The 11,841-nt window shown below is 44.5% G+C and overlaps 1 protein-coding gene across 1 annotated transcript; it reads left to right on the forward strand.

Annotated features, from left to right (window-relative positions):
• The first annotated feature begins 1,513 nt into the window (after positions 1-1,513).
• On the forward strand, positions 1,514-10,963 carry fbxo28 (F-box protein 28). Its single transcript, XM_083650584.1, has 5 exons — positions 1,514-1,739; positions 2,655-2,764; positions 3,085-3,223; positions 6,847-7,042; positions 8,053-10,963. Exons 1-5 carry the CDS (start codon positions 1,530-1,532, stop codon positions 8,568-8,570), a joined length of 1,173 nt encoding a protein of 390 aa, XP_083506710.1. The 5' UTR covers positions 1,514-1,529; the 3' UTR covers positions 8,571-10,963.
• Positions 10,964-11,841: the final 878 nt, after the last annotated feature.

Consider the following 11,841-nt stretch of genomic DNA (forward strand, 5'->3'; position numbering starts at 1 on the left):
ACCCTTGTACCATCAAGAAGCCTCTGCCTCATGAGATACCGGGAACGTTACATAACAGACACAAAAACAATTTATATCGACAGGCTATCACTCCATCTTTGACTTGAACACTTTTGCAAATACTGGAATTACTTGACTTCACTCTGGTCCCCTTGCAAGTTTGAACACCCAATGTGCAGTAACACCACCTACCCCTGTGTATACCCCCCCCCCCATCCCGAAATATCGGATGCAAAGCCTCGTTCACATTGAACGGTAACTGTGCAACATGACCTGTTGACCTTCATTTAGGCTCCACTAATTAATTTAAGATGACTTGTATGTAACTGCAGGCCCCCGTCCCCACATTCTCTCTGTTTTCAGTCCCATGACTGTCATTTGGTTTACAGCCAAAAGGTCACAAGGGAAGTCAAACTGACGGTATATTTTACAAATTGCAACATTGTTTAAGTAGATTGGAGGGGGATATAGCCTACATAAAGTAATGATGACTTCACCTGCTTCAACTGATGATGCATTTACTCACCTGGAGTTTACTCTCTCTTTGGTCTCTCCAAACTGCCGACTGCTCACATCATCCCATTGTGTCATGCTGATCTAGATGATGAAAGTGGATAGAAGTTATTTGGAGGTGGGATTTGGGGGTGCCACTGTGAGACCACCAGTCCTGACAACCCTCCCTGACAATGCTGTAAAAGGCCCAACTATTTCCCCGCTCCCCCCACTTAAAAAAGCTGAAACAACTGAAGCCCAGCCACTGTCTTCTCAATTTTTCTCTGCCTTGGATTTGGCTCCCTCTGGTGGTTTGCTCTCAACAGTTAAGCGAACCGGAGCCAATTTCCTTGTATGTGTACATACTTGGCCAATAAAGCTGATTCTGATTTACCTAGTCTGGGCACCTTTCACACCCGCTTTTTGTCATGGGGGCGTAAACCACGGAACCAGAATGAACACCGGAAGGAAGTGCGCCAAAAAACGTCTTTGTTGGTTAGCTTGACGTCTCTTTCCTCGATTACTGATGCAAAGCTTCTGTATTGGCTTAAAATATGTGAGATTGTGAATCCGCAATGTTTCTACAAGAACTTCTTCAAAAACTTTGTTCGGTACGTCCATTTTGTTTTGTTGTTTGCCGTTCTGATTCGTTGTGTCTAATTGTCAAGTTAACGTAAAAGTTGACGAGCTATATCCGCTGTTACTTCCTGTCTAGGGCGGGCTCTAGGCCGGAACCAGGCAGGGTGACACAATCAATTGTGAACCATCATGTGGCCAGGCTCTTTCTCGCCGAGAAGAGCCTGGTGACGCGAGGTTAGATTTACCAAAACATGCAGAGGGCTACTCTGCCTTTGATTGGCTTAAACTCTGCCGAAGAGCCCTAATCTTAACCAATCATCACTCCTCATGCCTAAACCCAACCCAATCACAAGCAGAGTAGGGCGCTCTGGGCGGGTCATGGCTCTGCGGTTCCCTTCTTAACGTCACTTCCGCCTCCTCCTCAATAAACCATGATGGCGGCCGTCGTGACGGTGGACATGCACCTACTTGCCGATCGTCGGAACGCAGTCATGGAGAGAGTCCGTGGAACTATGGAGTCACTGGAGTCTGATTCAGTGTCACCGAGACTGTCCACTCCTCCACCGGACCAGCCACACCAGAACAATCCGCTGTTAGGACTTCCAATCGTGGCAATTGAGACGATTCTCAATTTCCTATCTTACGATGAAATCAGCCTGCTACGCTCGGTAAGGAGAACAAAAACAAACCCAACTGTCTCTAGGCTAACAAAGCTAATGCTAGTTAGATGGATGCTTCCCACTGGGTACGTCTCTTTCTGACATCTTTCACGTTCTAAATGACAGCGGCGTGTGTCATGTTCGTGCAGCCGTACGATACTGGCTTTGATTGGCTTGTCGTGTCAACAAAAGCATGAAAGTTAACGTTAGAGCCGGAATGTCCGCTAAATAATGCAAGCTCAACCGTAACAAAAGATAGAAATACGACCGATCAGACCAAGCAACACATTATTTCTGTTCTAACACGACTGTCTTTCCAAAGAAGTGCCTTCCCAAATTCGACTCTAGAATATTGTTTGTGCACTGGTGGTTTTTTCCTCGCAGCCTGGTCGTAACGTTATCAAGTGAAGGGCCTGGTAACGGTCGTAACGTTACCAGGCCCGTCACTTGGTGCTGCACTTTGTATACAGTACCTCGATTAGGCTTCATGCAAGGTCACCATGGGGTTTGTTGCATCCAGGGTGCAAACAACTTTTTTCCCTCCATCGGCCAAATGGCTACTAGTCACTGTTCACATTTGACCAGCCACTCAATATATTGCCCCCCCCCCCACAAATATTTTTTTGCTGATGACTGAAGCAAATTAGCCACTTGCATATTTTGCTAATTTTGTGCCCTGGTTGCATCCGTTGCAGCAAATGTGGTTTTCTTCTCTGGAGAAAAGGAAGGTGAGAAGGCAAATCAGATCAGACTCATCATCATAATAATAACAAATCGTCCTTTAGGCTCCAGCGGTACTGCTCTGTAGTCAAGGGGGGGCACTGGGTAAAATATAAATATATTTTGCGGAGCAAAAATGCCTTGTGTTCATCCATGTGAAAAATATTTGCTGTGCACCTATTTGCCCCTGTACCATTTCTCCAGGTGTGCAAGCGCATGGACATGATCTGCCAACGTATCCTCAACCAAGGCTTCTTGAGGGTGGAGCGTTACCACAGCCTCTGCCAGAGACAAGTCAAAGCCCAACTGCCCAGGTCAGTATCATCAGGAGCAGGGAGGCTTGTTTCTGCATCCCCCATAGTGCTGATCAAACTGAGTCCTGCACAATGGCTGCCTGAATCTGGAGGTGGGATTAAAATGTGCCCCCCCCTCCTGGATATCATTATGTGCAGACCATGGACAATTTTGAATAGGCCTATACAAAAATCCACTTTTTGATATCAGCTGCCAACATAAACCTTTGCACAATTACTGTACTTGTTTTTTTCAAGGGATGTTAAGGGGTAGTAACATGATGTAAATTGACTTTTCGTCCTCTGTCTTAACCAATGTGCTGACCATGAATTGTTGCTAGGCGAGAATCAGAGAGAAGAAACCATTCGCTGGCTCGTCACGCCGACATCCTGGCTGCCGTGGAGACGCGCCTCTCGCTGCTCAACATGACCTTCATGAAATACGTTGACTCCAATCTCTGCTGCTTCATCCCTGGAAAGGTTCGCCTAGTCGCCTCTTGTCTGTAAAGTAGGAGCAGGAAACATGAAGGTGTTAAATGTTCCATTTGCAGTCTCTTTCATATAGTGGATCAGTGGAATTCCCTTACTGTATGTGAGACTAATTGGTAACGCCCACCAAAACTATCCACAATTTGGGCCCCATGTAGAGGACACCTTTGGAAAGAATTGTGGGATAGTAACGATGCATAGAAAGAAAGGAAAACAATCTAACATGTGAATGCAATGCAATTCCAAAAGCGGTGCACATGCCAAAGTGGCTGTAATGCTCTTTTTGAGGACTTAACCCATTGATACCTGATGCAGCATTTGCGTGTATATCTCATTTGTGTGTGTATCCCCCTTTTACAGGGTATCTGCGGGGTCTTGAAAAGTCTTGAAAGTTGGGAATTCAATTTAGGGAAAATCAAGACCCTTAAAGTCTTAGGTGGATTTCAAATTCAAGACCCTTTAAATGTTATTTTTTCGATGTGAATAGATGTGTTTTCATGACGTTCATTTACGCGGAGTTAAAAATAATTTGCGTGCTTTTAAAAGAAATAATGTAACGTTACATGCATGTGACAGTGTGTCCGTGTGGGTGTGTCGTGGGTGCCCCCCCCCCCTCCTCTCTTTCACTCATTCAGTGCTTGGTTCAACACAACAAACATGGCTACTGTGAGCGCATGCGGTCTTGTCTGGTCTAGAGAGCGAAATATGGAGTTATTTTGCTTTATGTTACGTTGCTGACAGGGATGGACACTACATAGCCCGTCTGTAAACAATGTTTAAAAGTGCGGAGGTGAACTGGTGAAGGGAGCTGACCAAACGCCGACAAACATCGCAACTTCAAAGAGCAACAGGTAGCAAATGTGATCGATAACATAATTACACTCCCTCAAATAAGTCGTCAAACGATTTTTATTTTGTGACAGCAAACATATTTCACCGTCAGTTTGACGAGGACATGTGCTCAGTACGAGCGACCCTCTGCCAAGTAATGTTATTGAGTCATGACGCTGTTTATTTAATGGAGTGATCTGGTTGTAAAAATAAAACATTTATATCAGAAAGACGTTGAAAGCAGTGATTGATAATCAATGAAATCTAATCTTTTTCTGCAAATTGCATCATTGGGAGGTTGATTCTGGCACTCAATATTACGGGTGGGCAAAATATCGATTTTACATCAATATTGTGATATGAGACTGTATATGGCAAGGGTGTCCAACCCTTTTTGAATGGGTGCCAGATTTGATCATGTGAAAATACCTGGGGGTAGCTCTCAGAGTGCACCAGATTGAGCCTCAGGGAAACACTGTTGTGTGCATGTGTGAATGAGCGAGCATGTTATTGTTATAAATATACTTTATATATATTTTTAAGTTTAAATAAACCTTGCCTTTGGGTTAGTCGCTCAATTTATTCTCTTGAGCTTGATTCCGTCTCGGCCTACCTGAATTCTGTTGTATTGATACAGTGCATAGAAGTTATGGCAAACTAACATCATTTAGTTTTGCAATCTCAAACTCAAAATGTATAGTAAGTGTTAGTTAAAGGTGTGTCGCACACGGTCACAGCTCGAAGTGGCGATGGGGTCTTGAAATTTATTGGAAGGGCCTTGAAAAAGTCTTTAATGTAACACGATTTCAGACGGACAAGCCCGTCTTTTTATTGTCACACGATCACAAATCAATACATGCATGCGGCCACAAACACACTCATGCTGACGGTGGCCGGTGAAATTTGTCCTCTGCATTTGACCCATCCTGGCTTGTCCTTTCCTCCGGGGGGCAGGCCAGGAGCAGTGGTCGCTTTCTCGTACAGCTTAAGGACCTAAGGATTGCTGCATATACCCTGCTTTAAGACGCGGTTCGCAGTCTTAAAGGGATACACACACAAATGCTGCATCAGGTATCAATGGGTTGACACACAAAACAAGGAACATCACAACCAAGCAGATAAACATAGGGCCTATGATAAACATAGGGCCGATGTTTATCTGCTTCCACCATCCACTGTCAGGCTCTATCCATCAACCAGCCATTATTTCTGTCTCTTTTCTTTCTGGTAGGATTTCAGATTTTAGGACACACAGCTTGTATTTATTCCCATTGGTAACATTTTGGTGTAACATTACACCAAACTCCATTTGTTGTATTGTGTACATTGGTTTGGTTACTTTTCGCCACAGCAAAGATAAATTAAGTGCAAAAGATAATGTTGCTGTTATTTAAGAGAGGGTGGTGGGGTGGGGATAGACGCATATCCTGTAGGCTTGTCCAAAGATTAGCTAATCACGACACCGGCTGAGAAAAATGGTTAAACTGACTTACGGCAAGTCACTGAGGTTTTACAGCATGGACCAAAGCAGTGGGAAACTAGGTTTGCTCATATGCTGATTTTCACAAGGAGAGCTAGCGAGATAAGCAGTCTTATTACACCATACAGCTCATGAAGCATAATCCAAGTCTTCTGATGCCATATAATCACTCAGAGTGGAACAACAAAATTTTATCCATTAGTTCATCAAATAAAATGTGCTGATTTAACCATGCAATAGCAGCAGAAAGGCTAAATAACAATATAAGGCTACTAGCTGGTTCAAAACGAACACACACCTGCCTGTGGCTGTGAAAAAGAGGGCCCCTTTGAAAATGTTTTTTTCCCCTCGCCAACATTTAGCCTAAATTTGGAGTGTTATTTAGCTACCTTCCTTCCTGACAAACTAGCATGACATGTTTGGTACAAATCCATTCCTTATGTCTTCTAGTTTCATATGATGCCAGAAACTTCACTCTGGCTTTAAAACTGAGTCTGCTGCAGCCTCTGAAAGTAAATGTTCAAAATTGTGATATTTTCCAAATATCACGATATTTCTGAAAATCGGCCCAATCCGGCTACTCCTCAGGGTTACTGTGTATATGTAAAAACTGTTTTCTGTAAAGGACCACAGTTTGGGAACCAATCCATTACTCAATGAAAATTGAGTTGTTCAGTTCTGCATTGTTTACATTGCATTACTAAACCTCACAAGATGGAGGTTGTGCGCTGTCACGCACAAACCTCGCGTGGCCTCATCAGGTTTAGTCACGGGGAAGCACTAGGGAAGAGGTGCACTAGCAGGGGGGAAAGGATGCCAAAGTTTTTAAGTACTTGATTGTATTTTGTATATTTGATATGTCACATTCAGGGTTAAAAATGATTCATTCGTAGCCTAAACCATAGTTTCCAAGAGGTCCAACTCAGAGAAAATAAATGAATTCCCCTGCAGCTTTGGGGTTCCACCTTCCACGTGACTCGGGGTCTATGGGCATGACTCCACTGGCATGGCATAAAATAATTTTGATTATCAAACACTTTTTCCAATCATCACAACACTTCCTGGTTGGCTTGTCTGATAAGGGGTGCCACGAATGCCAGAAAAGTGCAAGGCTGTACTTAAAAAATAATCTTTGCGCTACAAATTTGAGACATCCTTTCCATATTATGACCAGGCCCAAACCCTTTCCATGGCCACTATACTTTCTACTTAGTATTTCTACTTAGTATTTCTACTTAGTATTGTCTGCTTTCCTGCTTGCTTTGTGACGTCTTCCTGATCATGACCTTCTGTGTGTCATTAGGTGATAGATGAAATTTACCGTGTGCTGCGCTATGTGAACTCTACTCGCGCCCCCCAGCGAGCTCACGAGGTACTGCAGGAGTTGAGGGACATCTCCTCCATGGCAATGGAATACTTTGATGAGAAGATTGTTCCCATCCTGAAGAAAAGGCTGCCTGGAGCTGACCTGTCTGGACGCCTCATTGGCTCTGCCCCAGGTAAAGCAAGGTTTGACCAAAGCTAGGATGATCCTAGCAATCCTCTCGCCGAGCGCTCTTAACGGTCGGAGCGCTCGCCGATGGGTTAGGGTGGGTTAAGGCTGGCTCAGACTACAGGATTTTTGGCCCGATTTATGCCCGATTCACCCCTCCCCGAGAATCGGAGGAGAAATCTGGCCTGGCAGCTTGCCAAGCTTGGTCGGGCCCGATGTTCGGCACCGATTATCTTGTAGTGTGAGCGGTTTGCAGATCCAATCTTAAGCCTCCCGATCTGCTCACAGCCTCATCGGGGCCGACCCGATCATATCAAACATGTTTGATATTTAGGACTGAAAATCTGCGCGAATACATCATCCTGCTGCTGCACAAGCCTCCCGTCATTATCGTTAATTGACGCGGCTCATTTGATGCGCCGCACTGCAGATATCAGATAGGCTACCAAATACCAACAGCACAGAACCACGAGTATTTGGGGGGAAATGTCACTAATTTATATCACAATGAATGACCAATGAATAAAAAGTTGTTATACCGTAGTTTCAAAGCCCCTCCCAGTCAGAGGTTGTATCTCCTACCTGTCTATCAGGCAGTGTGGGGGGAAAAGGCATTGCTGCTGCTCCTCACTTGTCCAGACAATCTTGCTATAGAGTCGCGTTGTTTGGGGAGCATATGCGAGACGGGCATGAAAGAGAGAGAGAGAGAGGCAGGTGGGGTGGGGGCGGACTGGAGCGCTTTGGTGGCTGCTGGAACCCCATTTGACGCTCCAAAATCGAAACGGGTTCAGAGTATGGGTCGTCAAGGTGATATTATTAATAATATCCTGTAGTGCGTGGTGCGCCACATTTACAAATCTTGTAGTGTGTGCATGTTTGAGATTCTAGGGAAGATAATCTGGGAAGATTCTCCTGTAGTGCGTGTCACAGCCAGATTTCAAAATCGGCTAGGATTGTCAGAATCCTGTAGTCTGAGCCCACCTTTAGAGTCTAACCCACGTGTCTCGTCTCCCTCAGTGGCAGGTCCGTCGACCTCCCTCACCACCATGTCCCTGCTGGCCAAGAACACGCCGTCGCGCTCCGAGATGACCAAGGTGCAGCAGCAGGTGAAGGTGAACGGGGCGTCTGTGAGCGCCCTGCGGCGCGAGATGCAGGAGGTGCGCCTGAAACAGTTGGAGCAGCAGAAGCAGCTGCAGGACCAGGAGCAGAAGCTCCTGGAGCAGACGCAGGTGATGGGCGAGCAGAACGCCCGTCTGGCCGAGCTGGAGCACAAGCTCCGCGAGCTGATGGACAGCAGCGCTGTGGGGGGGTCCAGGCCCGGCGCGGCCGTTCCCTCCACATCTGCCACTACCACCGCCGCGGTGTCTTCCGCTGTCGCCAGCCCGTCCACTACAGCGTCGGTAGCGGGTAGTGTCGGCGTGGCCGCAGCCTCCCTAGCCAGAGAGCCGGTAGGCGAGGGCAGTTCTTCGCTCAAACGCACCAGGAAGACCGCCGACCTCCCACGGCAGTCCAAACGCCTGCGCAGCAAGAAATGAGGGGATGCTAAATGTGTCATTTTTGTTTCGTTTGTTTTTGCTTTCAAAGTCTGATTGACCCCCCCCCCCCACACCATGTCCTGTACGGTCTTGTGAGATGAGTCAGGAGTATCTCTGTATGCTTTGACAGTGTTCTATGTCCCTTCACTAAATGCATAGAGTAACCACCTCTCGTGGGATTTGAACCACCTCTCGTGGGATTTGGGCTTGCATGGCCGATAACAGTGTTTAATTATTTGCTGCTGTCTACAGCTTAACCACTGAGCCCAAAGTCACCAGGATTTTTTGCACAGCATTACATGACCTGGTTAGCATAGTGAGCTGCTTAGCATTGCGTTTTCACTCATTAAATGAAGGGGTTTGTAAGCCACTCCTAATAAAAGGCAGTTTACAGCTGCTCTCATCAAACTATAGGCAAGCAGTTGGCAGTTTACAGCTAAGTTTGTTTGATCAAAGTCAAAATAGAAGTGACTGTACATGTTTCTCAAATGCAGTTCATTCCAGAGATCTCATTGGGTTTCCAAAATTAAAAGTTTTGCAGCACAGGACAAGTTTAGGAGTGTGATTTGCGACGACGTACAGGCAATGCTACGCTCCAATTGTCAAGGTAGATTGAATTTATTTGAAGAACATACCTGTAGGGTATGCTACTAAAACGCTATCTCTGTGGAACTCTGCAATGTTGAGTCATGATATTACCCTTAATTAATGCCATGACTGACTCATTGTAGGTTATGCATTATCCAAATAAACAGATTTTCCTTCAGAGAAAGTTTACCCGCCCCCATTTTCGGTGAGATGATGTTGGTATTTAGTGATCACACTCCGCTCTGTGAAGGCTCCCATTTTCATATGGGTAAGGAACTTGAAAGTTGAGTTACCAAATCAGTAAAAGTATTCATTTCATTCACTCTTGCTCTTGGCTTATTCAATCTAGTGCAATATAGAACATCTGAAAAGTCCTACTTCTCCAACTTATTTCTTGCCGATTGGTTGCTGGTCCTCTGTCCAAAATTGTAGTCCAGATCAATTCATTTGGGTCTGGTCAGTTCTTGAATCACCATGGATGGAGTCTCGAAGAGGGAAAGGTCGTGTTCAGATAGCATTAGTCAAAGGAAAGTGATTTTAAACTGCTTTCCATTCTTCTGGAACATAACAATATAGCCTTGTAGTGCTTGCCTTTTCTGCCCAGCAGAGGGCGTAAATTAATGTTGATCATGTTTGTGAAGGGATCTTCCTTTTCAACCCATTGTGCCTGAGCTCCATTGAGAGAAATTCTAATTCCTTTTTCAGCAGAAATGCAGCAGTGGTGATGTAACCCATGGCTCTGCTGCCTGCAGATCATTTCATCAAGAATCATAATTTCATGAAGTGTTTCCAGAGAGAACGTTCATCTTTAGGTCTGATTTCTAATAACATGCGACGTCTCACTGTTTAAACATGCGTTCACATGTGTTCCTCAAAATAATGTGTCGGTAATGCACATTATGTTCGTGGTCGTTTTACCACAGAATTTGAATGGATAGAAAAGTCATTCCCATTCAAATGTGTGTTCCAGGATGGTGCAGCAGCTGTTGTTTTGTAGCCTTGGACTAGCGTCTAGCCGCTAGCGCGTTGTCACTATAGCAATCAACCCTTAAAATTCCATAATCACCATATGTTGTAGCCTACTAGCCAAATTACCGTGGCAAGAAGTGGAAAGACGCTCTTAACTGTTAAGTTCTGTCAACAGAAACTACATCATGCAGGTAGAATTGGCCACCAAGGCTGCCCCCCTCTTTTTTTATCAACTGGTGTAAAATACAATTTGGGGGTAATTGGGTATTTTTGCTTAAATTGTGGCCCGTCTTTGAAGGAGTCAGACGCCAGCAGATATGACTTTTGACAGGTTTGCAGTGACCGTAGAGGTACTGAAAAATGTGTTTGTGCTGAAATAAGTTTGGGTCAGAGTCAAATGAACAGCACACAGTTTGTTCTTTAAAGCATCGTTTCAGTTCCTCTGTACATACTTCTCTCTTGCCTTTTGAGGTTAGCTGGTGAGCCCATATTGTGGCTGGACTTGAGTTTTGTTTTTATTTTGTTCGGATGACCGCAACCATTCATGGCATGAACGTTTCCTAAAGAAACCCTGGACTTAAGGTCACGTCTTGGTGTATTGGACACACTGGGCAGCAACAAGTATGTAATCTAGTGGCTTAATTTGAGACTGCGTCTCAGTTTAGAAAATTGACTGTACTGTAAACTTCACGTACTTCAAAGTGTAGATTGTGAATTATTTCATGTATGTATACAAAGAAAAAATATCTTTTGAGTTGGCCAATTTGGGGCTAACTGTATGGTTTGTTGCACACATTACTGTTACAAATGTACAAATCAAACCTATTAAAATTCAAGTTAACATCATTTCGGATATCACCGAGTGCTCTGTTCTTCGGACGTCAAGGCTTGGAGGTCGACAGTCTCAGGTATATGTTTTTTTGTTTTTTTTACCTTTTATTTATACAGGTGAATCACCTTGAGACGTGGATCTCATTTTCAAGTGCAACCTGTTCAAGCAGCATCCAGACAGAAAGTTACAGTAACAAAAGTTGACAGACAGTATGACAACAGTAATCAGTATCAGTACAGACACTAAATAAAATAACCAAAAGGCTAACGCACACTAGATAAAAAAGGGGATGTTAAAAGGAGATGGTCAGTTGTTAAAACAGGAGCACAGCGAGGCAGTATTTTCAAGGCTGCGCAGCAGTAACTTAAAGCTAGGCAGTGGGATGAGGCTGGACAGCTTCAGTGTCTGTTGAAGCGTGTTCCAGGTGAAAGGGGCAGAGTAAGAGAAGGCTTTTCCCCCCCTCTCAGTCCGGACAGGTGGGATGGTGAAGGTGATGTAGTCCTGGGTGCGTAAACTAACTTGAGTGCTTAAGATAAGTAGGAGGAAATGTAAGTGGGTAGCAGACCGGTGATGGATGTATAGATGAAAATATACCAGTTCAGGGTTCGGCGCATAGTGAGAGATGACCAGTGGACTAGGGTGTATACAGTAGGTGACAGTGATGAGTGAGAGGTTTACAAACGGGTTATTAATCTTTCCGAAAGACTTTTGAACATGATTATATAATGTATTAGGTCAACTTAAAGGATTTTGGTGTCTGCAAAAATAAGTGACAGATCTTCCATGAGTTTTTGACATTTTCTCGTCATCACTTAATTTGATCCTATTAGACATTTGTGTGAAAATGTGTCATATTCAAGAGTATGAATCCTTGGGTTATGG

Source organism: Poromitra crassiceps, assembly GCF_964638095.1.
Source record: "Poromitra crassiceps genome assembly, chromosome: 14".
Classification (NCBI taxonomy): Eukaryota; Metazoa; Chordata; class Actinopteri; order Beryciformes; family Melamphaidae; genus Poromitra; species Poromitra crassiceps.

What these genes read in the sequence shown, in the direction of transcription:
- fbxo28 (XM_083650584.1), top strand. Translation starts at nt 1,530, where the DNA reads ATGCACCTACTTGCCGATCGTCGGAACGCAGTCATGGAGAGAGTCCGT. An exon ending in GCTGCTTCATCCCTGGAAAG is followed by an intron (nt 3,224 to 6,846) that starts GTTCGCCTAGTC and finishes GTGTGTCATTAG; the next exon opens with GTGATAGATGAAATTTACCG. An exon ending in CCTCATTGGCTCTGCCCCAG is followed by an intron (nt 7,043 to 8,052) that starts GTAAAGCAAGGT and finishes CGTCTCCCTCAG; the next exon opens with TGGCAGGTCCGTCGACCTCC.